Raw genomic sequence first — 20,429 nt, 5'->3', positions numbered from 1 at the left:
GATTTTTTTTAGACAAACCACGTCAATACCTGCTTTTTCGCAATGACTTGTGGGTAAATTTCCCTCTCTGCTTCATGTGAAGTGATGTGTGGACGTACACTTATTCCCTGCGCCGTTTAAAGTGCCCTTTCAACTGAACATAAAAGTTCCCTTCGGATTGGTATCTCCCTTTAGATGAGGAGCACAAGTGTAAAACTATGAAGTCCAAGCATTATTTTCTTTTTAAAAGACATGTCTTTCGTCCATAATTACAATGAAAGGGAAACAATCTTTTAAATATTTAAATTGTTAAAATTAAGATTTAAAATACTATATTTTTATTTAACCGATGTATCTGTTATAATAACACTTTACGTTTGAATATCTTCAACGAAAATGAACAATAGTGTAATTTTAGGCTATATAGGGATGGTGCTGACTAATAACAGCTGCGCTTAAATGCGCGTGCTCGTTATCGTGTCCCTTGTTCAGTGGATGAACACCATTGCCAGTGACCGATTTCATACTGAGTTACGACTAGGGAGTTAGGGAGCTTGTTGAGACACCCGTGGAGTGTCTATTAGTCCGCACACGTGTGTTTACAATTGCACTAAACGCACGTGGCTGCAGCAGCGCGGTCTCTGATTAGTCGTTTCACCCTTGAGCTCCGCCCATTTAGGAAATGCGCGTTATAAGTTCTATAGTTACTATGGAAACCCAATGTAAAAGAAACGAAACACAAGGTTATAGCACATTAAGCACACGACAAACGCATTTGGCTTTATATCTGCATTTTTCTCGGACCGAAAAATAGAAGCCAACGGGTTTACACACTCAAGGCGGGTCTGAACTTTTCTTTGGAATTAATGTTTAAAATTAGATTCATGAATTAATAATATGGCAATTGTATACTTCATAGCACAAAATATGTAGATAACCGTTGTGTTCTTGAGGCAAACTTGGTCAAATAACGAAAGTAAACAAACAGGAAAGACAGGGCATATTAGCGCGCGCGGGGACAGACACTCATACGCATGCGCACCACTGACAGCGCTGATAAACAGTTGGCGCCGGCGCGAGAGGTAAGCAATGCAATGTTATTGATCATAGGCTACTGCTCATTTTTGTTGATTTAACATTTATGCATTTAATTGGGCAATGCTTCAACATCTGTCTAATGCAATTACCGTTGCACATTTTATACATATTTTTTTATAATTGCACATACCTGCTGTCCTGCTGTAACATTATTGCACCAGCTTTATGTATTATTCACTGTAATCCTTTCATAATTTATAGTATTTAATCAAGTAACCCCAACAGAGTAAAAATACATGTATTCAGACTGTTTATGGCAAATAAGAAGTTGCAATGCTAACAGGCTAAAGTTTTGGAGGGACAGGACCAAATGTGTAAATTAATAGCATAAAAATGTCGTATAAAACACTTATGTCTTCATGCATATACATGGATTGCATGCATATTTCGTTTTGCACATATATTTAATGCAACGTGTAGAATTATACTCTATTTAGTGTTTGTGACTCGAGAGCCCGCCCGACAATTTGGCGCGCGCGCTTGCTTTAAACATATCAAATGTTTTTTAAAGACGTGAACCTGCGCTTAAAAATTCATTATTTACTCGTAAGTAATAATATTCCTCAAGGCTGGAGAATAGTGCCTATTATTTTATGTTATTATTTCACACGAGTATGTTGGCGGTGTTTATTGTTTCCCGGAACTTGAACTAACATGAGCTCAAATATGATAATATTTGTATGATAGACCATCAAAGAAGGCAGAACACACAAGATCATACATCCGACAGAAGATCATGGCCAGAAAAAGGTAAGATAAGTGTTATTATTACGTTTATATCAATGTAATTACACACAGCTTTGTTAGCATAACACAGCTGATTTTCTGTCGTGATGGGGAATTTCCATTGACTTGAGCTAAAGATATTGTCTGTCCCTTAATTCAAACATAAACATGTTCTTTAAGACAATAGTAGACAATGGATGGTAGGGACTGTTGGCTGCTCTGCGTAACTAGACTTGTGGGGACATTTCGGTCACAAATGTGGCATAACCTGATTAATTCTTCTCTTCTGGTGTGTTTTAATGAAGTGGACGCCAGCAAGCCAGATCATCTGAAAATGGCAGCACACACAGCATAACACGAGTAAAGAAAGAGGTATACATTGTTTCTGGTCAGTGTGCATGCTGTAATGTTGTGTGCATTCAAACATCAGTACTCTTTATTTATCATGAAATTCTTTTTTCTTTTCTTTTTTTTTCTTCTTTTGCAGCACAACAGGATGAAAACGTTAATCAAAAAGTGTAAAGGAGACACTCAGGTATTTCACAAACATAATAAAGTGGATGTAGGTGGGATGAACTGTCACTTACCATATCAGTACACTGCAGCATTTTGACTGCTGGTGTTTTATCAAGCAGACTATCATAGATGACGTTTTGTTGAAGTTGTGAAAATGACTTGTGATTAGGGATGTACCCAATCTGATACCTAGATCGGATTGGCTCCGATACTGACATTTATAACCGGATCTGGCTTCAGTCCAACAAGAGCGATCCAAATCCGATGCTGACGCCGTTCCACCTGGTATAAATATGCATCTCGGACGATCTGATCACCATTGGTTATTGTTAAATACAGGTCTAAAGGGGTCTAAAAAGTTTTGTGATCGGATCACAAAAAACAAATATGAATGTGGTCAAATACACATGTGACCACATTGCATGTGAGGTGTAAATGTTAAAATGTCCTGAATGCGTCCCGACAACAGCGAAGCACCACCCCTCACCTGTCAATCAACTGCTGCACTAAAATAAAAATTGTAACTTTGCCAGTTACGAGCAGATTTAAATGGAAATAGCCATCTGACCAGAACATTTTAAAAAGCGGATACATACACAATCATGACAACTTCAAGGATCTTCTTCAGTATGTCTGAAATCAACAGAGATGAGAGGCACAAACATTTGAAGCTCCTTTAATAGCCAACATAATATCCACTAAAATAATGGATAATTCTGCCGGGAGTGTTTTGTTTTTGCTTAGAATACATTTCTGTCATACATTTCATATGACCCGTGTATTTAATTTAAAGTCTCTTGAAGATATAAATCTCAAGGCTGTGCTTAATAAATAAATATTAATCTGCATCTGCAGTGTGCTTCAGGAATTAAACGGTGCTCTGTCACACACACACACATTGCACGGTCGGGCTGATGATGCACTACCATTTTAGTGATAAAGTTGAATACATATGGGGAATAAATAGGTGAATATACAAGTTCTGGTTTTTGTCTGTTTTATTTTTTTTTTGATTAACAATTGTTTATTGATTCATATATTAAACACAGTACAACAAAACATACACAGAATCAATATTTAACCCCCACTATTACCCCTCCCAACCCCAATCTGGCCCTCTACAACCTCCCAGTGGTCATATATGATTATAGACACACACAAAAAAAATAAAATCACACCTATTAACAATTACGCCTCTCTCTCTCCACTGCTTCTCCACGAGAACCCTCCAAAAACACCAGATATCTGCCCCATTTCCCCACAAATGGGTCAATTTCCCCAATCATCTAGATGACTCTTCTGCAAAAGCCCCCATCTCCGAGCACCAGTCCTGAAATTGGGGCGATCCAGCTGACCTCCATCCCCTTAAAACTATCTGTCTGGCAATCATGACACTTTTTAGGACCCAACTCTATCTGTCTATTCTCTACATCGATGATCGACCAAAAGACAGATTATGGGGCAAAATGATACCGAGACTTATTAATACATAATTTTTGGGTTCAGCCATATGCTCAAGGCAACATTTAAATAAAAGTCTGAATTAAACACTCTGGACACTTTTGTCCATACCGAGTGCAAATGCGTGATAATGGGTTGAAAACTTAACTTCTCCGGTTAGTTTGATAGAAAGGCTTTGCAATGGCGAAATAGGGGCAATAACTTGTTGTTCAACACAAAACCAGGGAGGGGCTCTAGGGTGAAAATGACCAATGAACCGAATGTCTGAGACAGAATGCATTATAATAAAACTAATTTTGTTTACGCCTAGCCCACCTTTGTCAATCGGCCTATGGATCTTACTGAAATGTAATCTGGAATGTTTACCATTTCAAATGAAGGACTTCGCTATGCTATCAAATTACTTGAAATAAGAGAGGGGGACATCTATAGGGAGAGACTGTAGCAGGTAGTTTAATTAATTTTAATAACTAACCTTCCCAATCATAAATAAATTTAATAAAGCCCACCTGCCCACATCGCTCGAAAATCACACAAATTTGCTGGGAATAAAATACCCAAATACTTAATGCCCTGTTTGGGCCATTGAAAGGTGCCCGGCTGAAAAGCCATTACTGGGCAGTACGCTGTCAGAGCCAAAGCTTCGGATTTAGACCAATTAACTCTGTAGCCCGAGAACTTCGAAAAGGAATTTATAATTCTGTGGAGGCAAGGCATAGATCTAGTAGGGTCAGAGATGAATAATAAAATATCATCTGCATAAAGCAAAAGCTTATGCGCCACACCTCCTGCCATCACCCCTGGAAAATCATCCTCCTTTCTTATCGCAGCTGGTAATGGTTCCAGGGCAAGACAGAACAATAATGGGGAAAGAGGGCAACCCTACCGGGTGCCCCTATCCGGAATAAATTTATCTGGCAGCGACCGGAGACTGATCATTCGCCACTGAGCTCATGATATTAATTAGCTAAATAAACCCCACCTAATTTATATGTATAAGAGATGTCATAACTTTACTTCATCGGTTAGCCAATATTTTTGACAATATTTTAATATCTAGTTGGATCAGGGAAATTGGATGGTAACTCTTACACTCGCTTGGATCTTTGTCCTTTTTAAGACAGATCTGGGCTTGCGTCGTCATTGGCGGAAGCTTTCCATTCTTTAATGATTCCCTATAAACTTCTAGCCAAAGTAGAGCTAATTCTGTAGCGTAACATCTAAAAAAACTCAACTTCTAAGCCATCTGGCCTTGGAACCTTGCCTATAGGCAAGGCCTTAATTACCTCGCCTAGCTCCTCCAAGTTTATCTCAGAATCAAGATAATTTTTTTGCTCATTCTTCAGTTTAGGGAGATCTAATGGTTCCACAAAGTTTCTAATATCCTCATCAGTAGATGAAGACTTGGAGCTATAGAGATCAAGATAGAATTCTTTAAAAGCATTATTAATATCAATGGCTGAGGTAAATATTTCACCACCAGGAGATTTCACTGAGGGAATGGTAGAAAAAGAATCTCTCTGTTTTATATATCTAGCCAGAAGTTTTCCTGCCTTTTCCCCTGACTCAAAAGTATGACTGTCTTGCCCTGAATAGCCAAAACTACACCTTCCGCGACAAAATAGTATTATATCTGTATTTCAATCAGGTCAATTCTCTAAGGCAATAAGGCCACATTTGGCACTTCAGCTCTGCCTCTGCACTTTTAATATTCCCTTCCAACACCACAAGTTCTCATGCATTGGGTTTTTTGGTGAATGAGGCATACTGTATGATCCGGCCCCTAGGAACCGCTTTAAGTGCCTCCCAAGCCACACCCACAGAGGACACTGTATACCAGTTGGTCTCAATATTAACATTGATTTCAGCCTTTAACATTTGTTGAAAATCAGGATTTTGCAAAAGAGATACTTTAAAGCGGCAACTCTATGATTTCCTTTTCTCCATATGTGGCAACACCTCTAAACTCCCCAGGCCGTGATCTGAGACTAAAATGTTTCCAATTGAACAATCAACAACTGATGAAATGAGGGACTATATATATATATATATATATATATATATATATATATATATATATATTCTAGAATAAAAGTTTTGGACTGATGAAATTTTTTTATAGTCCCTACCAGATGGTTCAGAAGTCTTCAAATAGCTGTAAGACCAAGATTTTTACACATTTGCCCCTGAATTTCTGATAAAACAATGATGACTCTTCCTAATTTTTCTTTAATCTGTTTGAGATATTTGAATTTTAGATGCCTTCCTACTGTATCAGTGTAATGAGCAAGGACTAAAGAAAACATGTCCACCCCATATCATCCCAATTTTTTCAGCATCCTGCAGGGAAAAATGCATTTCTTGAAGAAACACTATATCATATTTCTTACATTTAAGAAGAGAAATAACCTTCCTTCTTTTTATGGTGTGCCCCAAACCATTCAAATTCCATGTGGAGAGAGACAATCAACTCATATTAACATTTGACATTTTGACATGTTAGAAAAATTTGATTGTGTGTCAAAATAAAATTTTAAAGACCACATTCCAACATTAGTGCAACAATCAAAACTTCCCCCTGAATCAAACAAAAGAAAAACGTGCGCATTAACCCCACGCACAACAGCGCCAACTGATGTCCATCCCTCTCAACTCAAACAGTCCATGCACACCTGTGAGAGCCCCCACGACAACTTTGCCATCGGATTGCTCAAGTCCCCTGTTTCTATAAAAAATGTTTGAGACAGAATTACACAATAGAAAATAAGTCAATAGACAGAATAAACATAAAGAATGTGTATATTCATCCATATAAATGTTCTGAAGGTGTGTTCCTCTACAAAACGAACTCCAACCACTAGTAGAACAAGCTCACACACACAAAAAAGGCCATTCAGTTTCCTCGGACAGTCAAATGAATGTTCAGTTCTCATTCAGCTGTTACATGAGTGCAACAAATGACCTAATCACTCCAATGTCTTGCAAGAAATACTCCACAAAACAAACTCCAACCAATAGGAGGCACAAGCACAAAGAATGTGCAGGATCATCCACAACACTGTCCCGTTCGTAAATTCTGGGAACAAGAAAATGCTGTGATTGTTCCAAGAATGCCTTCCTTTACTCCTTGCCTTGTGTAACACAAGGTCTTTATCAGGTGATCTCAGAAATTTGACCAGAATTGATCGGGGCGGTCTCCCTTAGCGGATTGCCAAGCCGGAAACCTATGAGCTTGCTTGATTTCCATCTTATGGCCTGATATGTCGAGCAGACTAGGAAAGAGCCCTTCCAGGAATTTCAACATATCCCGACCTTCTTCGGCCTCAGGAATTCCAACAATCCAGACGTTATTCTGCCGACTACGATTTTCCATATCCTCCAACTTTTCCCAGACTCACTCCAAATTCACCTTAGTCACTAGCGGATTAGCAGATATTCCCTCTCTGATGACTCCAGATAATCGATCTGTTTCTTGACATCCCCCACTCTTGTAACCACCTCAGTGAATTTTGTCTCCATGGCAGTGATTGATCGATATATTACAGCAAGATCCTCCAAGTCCGCAATTACCTTCGTCAGCATTGCCAACAAGTGCAACAATTCTAGACGAATTCCCTGCACTTCCCCAGCCAAATCTGCTCCCGGGCTTACGGCCTGCTCGGGGGCATCAGCTTGAGCACTTAAGTGTGTTTTAATGTCTCCAGAGCCTGAGGATTTTGAATTCTTTGACATATTGTCTTCCTAGAACAGTTAAGGATCAAGGTGTATCAAATATCACCAGTTTATGACAAAAAGTATTAAAACCAGAAAAGTGCGCAGAGCTTGTTTCACACTTCTAAACCTCGCATGCCATCACGTGACATCACGTGCAAATAAGTGAGAAGAATTAAATCACTGAACAGCTGAAATCAACCTCTGGTTTGCGTTTTGTTGGTGTTTATTTTGTAATTAATGAATGTCTGACTGATCATTGTGTATCTTATTACAAGACTACGTGCCAAATCAATAAATAAATGCACATGAAACATTGCTTTGGGTTGATATTATTTTATAAGCTTGCATGTATAGATCACACAGTGATCCGAGCAGTAGGAACGTTGGCTCAAAAACCCAGATTAGCGGTCTGATACGTGGGTGTGCGTTTTTTACAGAGAAATATCGGACTGCTAGGTGGTGCCATTCACCAGTCAGAATCCTGTATTCCAGAGAGCTGTGTAAAAAGTGTTAGTGCTGGGTGATAAAACGATCTTGATATATATCTTGATAAAACAAATCATTCAGATTTTATTTACATGAAAATGATTCAGATGTCATCATCTTTGGCATGGATGACAAGGAAGGAAAATATAATTACTAGTTGGTAGCCTTGTCTTTCTCACTTTAATGAAACTATAAAATCGGTCCTTTCAGACTTTTACATTTTCTAAATTTTCTCTCTGGGGATACCCCTAAATCCTCATACAGTATCATTACTCAGTCACAAGGGCTTTTTGGACAAATTGCCCAGCCCTAATAAGTGTGCATATCTTATTATATGTTCTGTTCAGAATGTATGGAGGCGTGATGTACTGCACAGGATGGAAAGAGTTGTGGAGCTCTCTGATCAAACACTAAACACAAGGCCGTCTCCTCTGCCAATGCTCAGGTGTGGTCCTGCAAATGAACACATTACAAAGCATAAACACTCTCTAACATCCGCCAATAACGAACAATACTCTTTTATGTATCTTGTTTATTGTTGATATATTGTTTGATTTGTGTGTTTCTGTTTTGGGCAGTTGGGGCAGCTCAGAGGATGTTTGGGTGAAAATGTTGAGTAAAGAAGTGAAGTATCAACACAATAAGAGCTGCTTACACAGACATCCATCACTGCAGCCCAAGATGAGAGCTGTTGTGCTTGACTGGCTCATGGAGGTACAAACTCGTATTGTCTGTTCTTTACATTTGATTTTTACTTAAAGATTTTTACTTTAAACAAATACATTTGTTGTGACCTCATGCTTGACTCTCTTCTCAGGTGTCTGAGGCATACACACTTCACAGACAGACGTTTTACCTGGCGCAGGACTTCTTTGACAGATTTATGTTGACGCAGAATGACATGAAGAAAGATCGACTGCAGCTAATAGGAATCACTGCACTTTTCATCGCCTCCAAAATAGAGGTACACAAACTCCTTTTATAAACACCACAGACAAATTGTGTATGGTGCATAGCATGTCTGATTTGGGTCATATCTGCAATACTCTTGAATTTGTGGAGAACAACATAGAGTTAGTCTCTTTGTGACACTGGGCCGAATGCTCTGTTATTCTTGCAGGAAATCTATCCTCCTAAGATCACAGAGCTGGCCTATGTGACTGATGGAGCATGTTTGGAGGAGGAGATACTTCACATGGAGCTGATCATGGTGAAGGTGTGGACGATGAAGCTTCTGTTCTGCAGTTTAATACACATATGCTCTATTTTGTCTTGGGCTGGGCGATACATAAAATATATATGTGTGGGGATCATACAATCCATGTGAAGCAGATCTAGACATGTGGTGCAGGGGTGAACGAGTGTTTCAGAGAGAGAACAATCGGATCACACCACAGCGAGACCTAGCTACCTGCAAACAACTGAGGCTGTTTTACAGTTAGACCGAGGGAGTACACAAGTTGATTAGCTAACAGATTACAGGTCAAAGGACCTATCGGATTGCACCAAGAAGAGTTTAACTCAGTCATCAATACGTTTGCATCATCACTCAAAGATGTTGACTTAATAGATTGTTCAACCAAATATGAAAATTCACTCATTCACTTACCCTGATGCCATCCCAGATGTGTATGACTGTCTTTCTTCAGCAGAACACAAATGAAGATTTTTACAATCTTCCAAAAGTCACATTTAAGCAGCATAAAAGTAATCCAAGTGACTCCAGTCGATCAAATAATGTCTTCTGAAGCAAATCGATACATTTATGTAAGATACAAGTTGATAATTAAAAAGTTTTTAACCTTTAAAAAGTGCTTCCTGCCAGCAGTTGACGCATCACATAGTTGTCACGTGACACAAGCGTGTTTACTTGCATTATAAGAACCTGACAGAGCTCTATCTTCTTCTAAAAATCTTCATTTGTGTTCTGCTGAAGAAAGACAGTCATACACATCTGGGATAGCATCAGGGTAAGTGAATAATGATGGAATTTTCATCTTTGGGTGATATACTCCTTTAATGTTCAGAATGGGACATTAGTAAATAGTGCTGTTTATTACTGTGCATTGTTACATTAGTGCTAAAGAAGCCATTGCAGAGCAAATAAATTAATATCATGATACATATTGAATATCATCATAAGGCTAAATAATGTTAACATATCTGTGCTCAACAGGCATTAAACTGGGATCTGTGTCCAGAGACTGTTGTGTCCTGGATGAAACTGTACATTCAGATAGCATCAGTGTACGACTTCACCAACCTACTCGTGCCACAGTTCTCTCAGGAAACATACATTCACATCACACAGGTGCTCAGGCTTTCCATGCCACTAAACAACATGATTTTGTGTTAAATACTGTGCAGCTAAAGTTGACATGTCTATTGTGATTGCATTTTGATGCCACCTTTAATAATGTCTTTATTTTGTCTCAGCTTATGGATTTGTGCATTCTTGATATAAATTCTTTGGACTATAAATATGGAGTGTTGGCAGCAGCTGCTTTTTGTCACTTCATGTCAGCTGATGTAGTCCAGAAAGTATCAGGTAAGATTTAATCTTCTACACGGTTAAAGACAGTTGTGTTCAATACCATCAAGCTCTTCATGGATCTATATGTCTTTGGCAGTGAAGTAAATTATTACATATTTAAACAAAATAAAGTTAACCACATTAGTCATTGTTTAGATTTTTCTAAATGCATTGTAGCTTAATTTGCAACATCGAATCCGCCATACAAACGTTGTTTGAAATCTTTGTAAATTTATAAAAAAAATCACATGTACATTAGTATTCACAGCCTTTGCCATGACACGCAAAATTAAGCTCAGGTGCATCCTGTTTCCACTGATCAACCTTGAGATGTTTCTACATCTTGATAGGAGTCCACCTGTGGTGAATTCAGTTGATTGGACATGATTTGGAAATGCACACACCTGTCTATATAAGGTCCCACAGTTAACAGTGCATGTCAGAGCATAAACTGAGCCATGAAGTCGAAGGAATTGTCTGTAGACCTCCGAGACAGGATTGTATCGAGGCACAGATCTGGGGAAGGGTACAGAAAAATGTCTGCAGCATTGAAGGTCCCAATGAGTACAGTGGCCTCCATCATCCATAAATGTAAGAAGTTTGGAACCACCAGGACTCTTCCTAGAGCTGGCTGCCCAGCCAAACTGAGCAATCGGGGAGAAGGGCCTTAGTCAGGGAGGTGACCAAGAACTCGATGGTCACTCTGGAGGGGAGAGAGGAGAACCTTCCAGAAGAACAACCATCTCTGCAGCAATCCACCAATCAGGCCTGTATTGCAGAGTGGCCAGACGGAAGCCACTCCTCAGTAAAAGGCACATAACAGCCCGTCTGGAGTTTGCCAAAAGCACCTGAAGGACTCTCAGACCATGAGAAACAAAAGTTTGAACTCTCTGAATGCAAGAGTCATGTCTGGAGGAAACCAGGCACCACTCATCACCTGGCCAATACCATCCCTACAGTGAAGCATGGTGGTGGCAGCATCATGCTGTGGGGATGTTTTTCAGCGGCAGGAACTGGGAGACTAGTCAGGATCGAGAGAAAGATGAATGCAGCAATATACAGAGACATCCTTGATGAAAACCTGCTCCAGAGTGCTGTGGACCTCAGACTGGGGCGAAGGTTCATCTTCCAACAGGACAACGACCCTTAGCACACAGCCAAAATAACAAAGGAGTGGCTACGGGACAATTCTGTGAATGTCCTTGAGTGGCCCAGCCAGAGCCCAAACTTAAACCCGATTGATCATCTCTGGAGAGATCTGAAAATGGCTGTGCACCGACGCTCCCCATCCAACCTGATGGAGCTTGAGAGGTCCTGCAAAGAAGAATGGGAGAAACTGCCCAAAAATAGGTGTGCCAAGCTTGTTGCATCATACACAAAAGACTTGAGGCTGTAAAAGGTGCTTCAACAAAGTATTGAGCAAAGGCTGTGAATACCTATGTACATGTGATTTTATTTTTTTTATAAATTTGTAAATATTTCAAACAAACTTCTTTGATGTTGTCATTATGGGGTATTGTTTGTAGAATTTTTGTAAAATAATGAATTTAATAAATTTTGAAATAAGGCCGTAACACAACAATATGTGGAAAAAGTGAAGCGCTGTGAATACTTCCCGGATGCACTGTGTGTGTGTGTGTGTATATATATATATATATATATGCATTCATTGTAATATTTATGGAGAGAATGTAAACAAATCCAATATGGATTAAAAGCATGACAAGGTGCAGAGCTTCCAACTCTTTATCAACCTTTTAAAAGGGTAAAAATATGACAATTTGATTTAATATTTTTCTTATTTGTGTATTTATTTGAATGTTCATTTGGATTCTCAAATGTTCAAGATTTAAGGTCAGGGTTACCATTGGTCCTTAATGTCTTAAATTCATTTTTCTCAAATTTAAGGACATAAAATGTCTTAAATATCTTAAATAATAAAAAATTATTAATAAATAATAAAATTATTTAAAGAGGTCTTAAATTAGTGTACGGAAAGACAGGAAATTCAACATTTTCTAATGTGATTATTTAACTTCAGAAAGATATGATTTAATTCAGTAAGTGAGTGCACTGTGCCCTTAAAAGATCTGGCTTTGTCTCCAGTGTTTGCAGAGCGGTCCGCAATCAATGAGTACTGGACATTTATGACAAGATCACTGATGATGCACTGTTGATGAATAATGACAATGTGTTAGAAGTGTTTGTATTTTAATATGTTGAAGATTATTGTAAGAGTGCATATTTATTTCCCTTATCTGTATAAATGAGCAGATGTAAGCAGTGATGTGCGGACATTGGACATTTCAAAATAAGAGTCCCCGTGTGTTTGGGCTTGTTTATTGGTAAAAGTCCTGCGTTATTTCTCAATTTTTGGGGGGTATTTTGGTTGCACAACAAACTGCATATGGGACTTAATTCAGTCTGTATTCTTGAAGCCTCTCTGGCTCACATTGTCACAGGAAGGAAAGAGTTAGCAAATTTTTTATACACATTTAATATAGGCTATTAATTTTAACTACCATTGCCAGATTAATCTGTTATTGCTTTTCTTTCAACATATTATCATATCAGTAATATCCAATATCGGTCAATCTCTAATTAGTATGTAGTGATTTAATGATAAATACATTTGTGTGTTAAAACATGTCTTATGTATTTGAAACTGGCAGGTAACCGTTTTTCAGTGTTAAGGTCTTGTTGAACATGTGCCCCAGCCTGTTTGAATAAAAGAATCTGTGATACATTATTTCATTTAAAAAAATAAAATTAAACTTGTCATTAAGACCAACAATAAAGTTTATCTTTAACCTATTTAGTAGTGTAATGCAATACCATGATAATACTGTACACCGCGATTGAATCTTCAGCAATTTTCACAATATAAAAATGTGAAACCTGTCACCTGATGCCTAGAGTGTATATTTATAATATGTTCAGGTTAAGAGTTGTGTTGTGTGATCAAAACACAATAATTTCCCTAAAACAAGGGTCATAAGGGTTGCTGGTTGGTAAAGCTTTAAAAGAACATTCCAATTTAAAAGAGGTCCTTCATAGATATATAGTCTCGGATGAGCACTTGTGATCGGATCACCCGAGGTAGATGTTCATATGAGTTGTGAATGGCCTCAAACACATGGAAATGAACTTGTCATCACAGGTTTGAAGTGGGAGGCTGTCGAGTCGTGTGTTAACTGGATGGCTCCGTTTGTAGAGACCATGTTGAGTTATGAGAACCCACAGCTCAAAGATTTTGTGAAGGTGTCTTCAGATGACAGACACAACATTCAGACACATGTGGACTACCTCTCCATGCTGGTGAGTCTCATCTTAACCTCTGTCAAAATCGCCATCCCTGCAATTCATGTAGTAGACTGTAGCCTAGACTAATGTTGTCAAAAGTACTGGTACTTCAGAACCAAGTCATTTCTAAATAAAAAAAGCAGTACCGGTAGTACGGACTCAATTCGGTCCCGGCGTGACAGATGGCTGCTTACACATGCTCACACGCTTATTTGAGTGTGTTTTATGTGAAACCGAGACAACACTACTATAGACTAATAAGATGTACTCAAAACAGCTGAATTTAACAACTATTATCCACAGTGTTTGAATCCAACATTCAATTGGATTGAGATCCAGATTCTTTTTTGTTTTCTTCTGCAGTGTCAATAATTCAGTTTTCATTTATCTCTTCCCAGAAAGAGGCTCAACAGAAGCATTCTAAAAGCCTGGAGGTGGCCCTCTTTCCCCCAACACCACCCAGCAGCACTGAGAAACCCACTGAACACTAGTGCGCTCAAACTACACAGGCACGAGACATCTCAGCTGAACTGAATTCTGGAGGTTCTAGTCACAATTTGTCAAATTGCATGTACTGTCTGTGTGTTTGTGTGTAAATAAAGCTTGAATTGCAATTTATGAAAGTTAATTCTATTTTCTATTCCAAATAGACTTAATTTATGTGGTTATGTTTTGACGGAGGTTCTTTTAAACTTAATAGTGCAAAATTTGTACAGAAACAGGAGCAGGCCTCAGGATTATTTTATTTTTTTGTATCTGTTTTGGATTCACAAGACTGTCAATCTGATGTGTTTTTTAGACAGTATATTGTTCATTTGTATATAAATGTAAGCTATTTACATTAGCAAAAGTGAAACTGGTCAAAGGCATTAAATTGTGTATTAATGATCATTCATTGCAACACAAAATTGTGTAAATGGAATACATATTTGACCACTGAAAATTGTGTATATAAATATACATCTTTGTGCACATGCTGTGTGTATAGAAATAACCAAATTCAATTGATGAGAATTAGGTTAAGCATATTTATTTGAATTGTTTTTGCCAATAAAAAAATGATATAAAACAAAAGCACTGTCACTCTCTTTTGGAGTGAATTTAAAAGTAGAGTTTGGCCATGGCCTGCAGGAATCTCTTCTTCCTTTTCTGTGCTGCAAGCTGCAGGACGTCCTCTGGGTTACTGGAGTTCAGCTCCGCCTGTCCGATCGCCTTGATCTGTTCAAACACATTTCACATCATCAGTATAGAGAACACTGAACTGCTTCAGTTTACTTTGTGACAGACAATTGAAAATCAAACACTTCTGCACAAATAGTCATAAAAGTGTATTTAATCACCAGTGGACATACAGCTGAAGTCAGAAGTTTACCTTAGCTAAGACTTAAGTCATTAAATCTTATTTTTTAACCACTCCACAGATTTAATATTAGGAAACTATAGTTTTGGCAAGTTGTTTAGGACATCTACTTTGTGCATGACATGAGTAATTCTTCCAACAATTGTTTACAGACAGATTGTTTCACTTTTAATTGACTATCACAATTCCAGTGGGTCAGAAGTTTACATAAACCTGTTAACTGTGCCTTTAAGCAGCTTGGAAAATTCCAGAAAATGTCAATCTGTTAGACAATTAGCTTCTGATTTCTGAATTGGAGGTGTACCTGAGGATGTATTTTAAACTCAGTGACTCTTTGCTTTTTGTTTTTTTTTTTTGTGAAAATGAGTTGTATGTAAACTTCTGACATCAACTGTAAGTGTTTTCAGGCAAATCTACAAAAAACAATGTTCTATAAACACAGTGGTGTGATGTTACCGACTCTTGAATCATCATGGACAACAAAAGAAATGAAGTCTCACCGCAACTTGTCTTTTGTCACTCTCTCCTCGTTTGTGGTGAATATCTGAAGACAAAGGCTACGGTTAAGGTGCTGAAAGTGATTATTTTTCATGTAAAAGTATGCAAAACATGTTTCTACTCCCTTAAAGATATTATTGAAATATCTCAACGGTCTCTAATACAGCTGTAGATTTTGTAAACGGCAAACAAAAATGTGTCTGCGGTAGTGTTGTCAAAAATACCGGTACTCAAACAAAAAATTATTTACGATACCAGAATTTCTGGAGGTACAGAGTACCGGGTCTACACGATTCCCATTCAGCGGGAACTTTTGAACGCTCACAACAAGAAAAAAGATGACGACAAGCAAAGCTGCTGCTGCGGAGTCTCAACTGAATCTTGTCGAAAGAAAAGTGGAAAAAGCCAGGTTTGGAAATTCATAGGTTAGGGAAACATCACAGACCAGCAAAAACCTGTTTGTAAACGCTGCTTTCACAATTTTCTGATGAATGGAGGAAACACATCAAACTTAATAAAGCACATGAAGGACAGACACCCGGATTTATTCAAGCAAATAAAGCAGGTGAGTTTAAAAGCATATTATCATTAGGGCTGAAATGTTTAGTCGACATTATCGACATCGTCGAAAATACAAAATTGACGAGAAAAATGTTCGTTGTTGAATAGTCGTTTGATCTCATTTAACGTAACATGAAATCACATTAAACTGTAATGATATCGCGTGAGAGCAGCAGTTCACGTCTGATGGAGGAAGAATTACACAGATCAGTCCAAATGCACTTGAAACTTTCACAGTTTATTTTATGTAGATCCCAAAGTATTAGGGAATGGTTAAAAAAGTACATTCAGAAGCATGTACCGTTGTGGAATAAACGGAGGCGGAGCCCTTTAAAGGAAACATCCCGGCGTAACATCTTAAATGCAGTAAAATTGCTTTATTAAAGTTCAAATAATACAGAAGCAGATCATGTTAATAACTATAAACTCAGAAACTGGCATTTCTCTGTGCGGTCGGTGCCTCTTCTATAAATTGCGCGAATGTCCCGATCTAAGGGGAGAGATTGAAACCAGACGCGGCGTCAGCCAATTTTGCCGGGGCTTCAGCCCCGAATGTTTTGAGTGTAGCCCCGAATGTATTTTGAAAAGTTGACTGACAAATATGAAACCGGAAAAATCATAAGTTGCCTTATTTCATTGTGCTTTGGCTTTGCACATACTGCATACAGCCTGTAAAAACAGACATAGGTCTTAAAAATAATCTAGCCAATAGAATAAGCTTCTTTGCTGTCTGTAGCCTATGGGCGACTCCGTTTCTTCCTCTCTGTTGAATATGCAGCAGGTAGAGGAGTAGCTTGCACAGTCGTTGACATCAACTAACGTTAGTTAGTGGTGAGTTAATGGCAGTTAGCAGGAAAGACAGCAAAAATTAAGCAAATGAGGCTTTGGGGATTTTTCCGAAAGTCAGTGGGTAAGAATTTACAATTCTTTTTTGGTCCTTAAAGTCTGAAGATCATTATCTGGCTGGCTTTCACCCACAGTAGTAGGGTGACCATACGTCCTCTTTTTCGGACCTTAAAAATGCGTCTGGCCGGGATTTCTAAATTTGCAAAAATGTCTGGGATTCGGCTGTAGTTTGATTATGATGTGTATCTGGTCTAATACTTTATTAGTAAGTCCCGCCTTCTCGCACACCAATTGGTCGATTATAAGAGGCATGCAGCAACTATTGGCCAAATTCCTGCCTGTCAATCTCTCCAATCTCAAAACAGTTGCTTGACAGTAGCAGCAAATGACCGCTGAGTGGAAACAATGCCCAAAAGAAAGTACAAATTTACAGAAGATTTGCTCAAATACTCCCCATGCTTTCATCCAGGTGGAGATCCGTAGGAAGCAGAATGTATGACATGTAAAGCTAGTACTTATGTGTCAGTTGCTAATAAAGGTGCAAGTGATTTAGAAGCACACATTAGCTCTGCCACGCATAAAGGGTCAGCGAAAGGTGAAAGTTCATCAGGTAAATTAACAGACTTCTTTTTCTGACCAGGTCAAATTATCACATTGCTTAATTTTCCATGGCCATTCAAAATAATAGTAACAGTAAATGAAGGTTCACTCATGGCATCAAATATTTTATTTTAGTACATGGACATTCAAAAGAATGTTGGAAATTATTTATATACATGTTACATGTTATGTTGCGCTAATCGAGTGTCTTTTTCACTGTATTAAAGTTTGCATTCATTGTAACACTGTTTATCAGGTGTTGTTTCGCTAAGGATAACCAATAAGCATTAGCATAAACTGTATGTGTGACTTGTTTTGTGATATTAGTTTGTAGGAAATATACACTTTGATTTGATTTAAATAGTTTTGTAAAGGGTAGCAAAGATGTGCCAGAATCAGGCATGGAAACCTGTAACAATGAATCAGTCACTTTACTTTAGAGAAAGTTAAAAGTGAAACATTGTTTATCTCAATGATCCTAATGAAAGGATTTTGACAGATGAATTATTCTCATAGAGATGATGAGAATTATATACAGTTCGATGCCATAGTGTGTCAATGAACTTAGACTAAAGTCATTCATGTATTGCTTTAACTTAGGATCTTATACATCATTTTGACTATTTATGTCAAAAAATATAAATTATTTATATAAAAAAAAATCTTCACTTTACTCACTATAATATAACTCTTTTGTGATGACTTTATGTTAATGTACATGAAAATTCAAGAATCATGATAGATCTTAGGGCAATCCCACTGATCTGCTCTTCCCAATACATGTTCTTCAATGGTATTGGTCTACAATTTGACATATGTAGCACTTGATGAATTAGTTGTTTAAAGCTGATTTGCAATAAGTTATGTGCTGTATCTGTTCTTTTGCATCACAGATGATTCAGGGAGGAGAGAGGATGTTGAGGATAGTACTAGAGTGGAAGATTTAGGAACTGTAGAAACAGGCCCAGCCAGAGCAAAACTCAAAGAATACCCTCTCACCAGCTTTGGACTACAGAGAAGTGGTTGCTAGTGTGAAAATAAAATGGTCTGGCCTCTGATTGAAACTGCTCCCGGCTGAGAGAGACTCTGCCTTGGGGACATCATTCCTCAATCGCGGACGCTTCATGCAGCTAGATTAGAACTTATTTAATCATAATATCTATATATGTCCATATAAATTTCTCATCATGAAGAAAAATGGCAAAATGCAGCTTTATTAATAAGAGAGCACTTTGCACATTAGTTTGGAATTTGTTTTTTATTAATTTATTTTTTTAATGCTTGTTTATTTAGGATTTGTTTTAAAACTTGGTAAAAACAAATTAAAAGTTGAAGCAAATCTTATATAAGTGTTCAAAAATACTTTGTTCAGTTTTGTTATATTTAAAAATATATTTAAATTAAAGTGTTGCACAATGGCATATTTCTGTTCTTAGTTCTGCTGCGAATGTTTTGAAGACTTTGTTAATAAAAGAGTGTTGTTTAGTAACCTGTTTTTGTGTTTTACTTTGGTACCGAAAATGGTATCGAGTACTGTGAAATTTCACAGATATTGGTACTGAAATTTTGGTACCGTGACAACACTAGTCTGCGGACATTGATGCTTTTGGCCTGTCAATCATTTTGCTCATTCTCATAGTGTTGAATTTGAAGAGGATCATTAAAACTATGATTCATAATGTTTGTTAGTTGAGGGCGCTATTGTGCCACTGTTGAATTTGACAGCCACAGGAACAAACAATGCTGCTCTTTTTTCCTTTTTTCTCAAGAATGTATAGCTGCAGGCCGGAGACCTCCAAATGGGGGTGGGGTTACTCCAAAAGGGGGCATCACTTCCAGTTAAGGTTAGGAAAGGGTTAGGTAAGGGGCTCTCTATATGGTAGTTTGGAGCGACCGCCCCTTTTTGAAGCAATTCCTGCAGCTATCTACCTTTATACTGAATGCTGAAGTGTTCCACGATTTGGCTCTGTTCAATTTCCGGTCTCCAATGTTTTCATCATTATTTATTCTGAGCTCATCATGGCACCACCCAGTGGTTGCTCAGGAGAATGTGGATACCCTTCTCGCCTTTTTGGTCTCAAAATAGAGCTTTTTCAGACTGTGATGATGTGTTTCTGCCTAATTTATCAACGTAAATCTCGCTTTAAAAAAATAAATAAAAAATGATCCATTTTTAAATATAAATGTGTTATATTACCCTGGAATTCGTTTTAATAATATAATTACCAAAAAATTCAATCTAATTCAAAGTCTCAATCACGTGAAAGCTTCAGAACGCTAAAATCGCCTAAAAGCACCTTTAAATAAGTTAACAGCTTACAGAAGATCTGACATCTTTAAACACATCTGTTCCCTTTGCATGTTTGTTCATTAAATATGTTTGCTAATTTAAATTCACATCTTTGACTTCGCAGTGCAGTGTGCTCTATATAGAGACCGGATGATTTCAATGTGTCTTTTTTTAAAGGATACATGTCAGATATTCCAGAATGGTCACGTCCCAGATGTAGTCGTAGAAGGAGTCCATGGAGTCGTGACTGATAAAACAAAGATACTTTAATACTGGAGAATTCAGTAAAGCAAGCGTTAATGCAGCATGTTCGTGAGTTCACCTGTTCTGCTCTTGTAGAGCTTTAAATGCCGTCATGTAGTCGACTTCTCGCAGAAACTGACAAAGAACAGCCACCTGCAGTGAAAACAATCACATCATGAGTTTATCCAATACACTACACTGAGATGACACTCATG

The 20,429-nt window shown here is 37.9% G+C and overlaps 2 protein-coding genes across 2 annotated transcripts in view; one reads left to right on the top strand and one right to left on the bottom strand.

Moving 5' to 3' along the window:
* The first annotated feature begins 1,029 nt into the window (after positions 1 to 1,029).
* Positions 1,030 to 14,359, top strand: LOC127650885 (G1/S-specific cyclin-E2-like). The gene is made up of 12 exons (XM_052136524.1): positions 1,030 to 1,061; positions 1,765 to 1,827; positions 2,109 to 2,175; positions 2,291 to 2,338; positions 8,328 to 8,425; positions 8,559 to 8,694; positions 8,798 to 8,944; positions 9,101 to 9,196; positions 10,157 to 10,291; positions 10,417 to 10,528; positions 13,674 to 13,831; positions 14,215 to 14,359. The coding sequence occupies exons 2-12, from the start codon at positions 1,814 to 1,816 to the stop codon at positions 14,305 to 14,307; spliced, it is 1,104 nt and encodes a 367-aa protein (XP_051992484.1). The 5' UTR covers positions 1,030 to 1,061; positions 1,765 to 1,813; the 3' UTR covers positions 14,308 to 14,359.
* A 464-nt stretch (positions 14,360 to 14,823) lies between these two features.
* The window catches only part of ints8 (integrator complex subunit 8), a 30,577-nt gene continuing 24,971 nt past the window's right edge, over positions 14,824 to 20,429 (bottom strand). Inside the window, 4 exon segments of the mRNA XM_052136523.1 lie at positions 14,824 to 15,034; positions 15,677 to 15,720; positions 20,154 to 20,218; positions 20,294 to 20,367. Coding sequence (XP_051992483.1) covers positions 14,918 to 15,034; positions 15,677 to 15,720; positions 20,154 to 20,218; positions 20,294 to 20,367 — 300 coding nt within the window. The 3' untranslated portion in view covers positions 14,824 to 14,917.

Source organism: Xyrauchen texanus, chromosome 10 (genome assembly GCF_025860055.1).
Source record: "Xyrauchen texanus isolate HMW12.3.18 chromosome 10, RBS_HiC_50CHRs, whole genome shotgun sequence".
In the NCBI taxonomy this organism is placed as follows: domain Eukaryota; kingdom Metazoa; phylum Chordata; class Actinopteri; order Cypriniformes; family Catostomidae; genus Xyrauchen; species Xyrauchen texanus.
The sequence above is the reverse complement of the archived record's forward strand: the minus strand, read 5'-3'. Positions and strand labels throughout refer to the sequence as shown.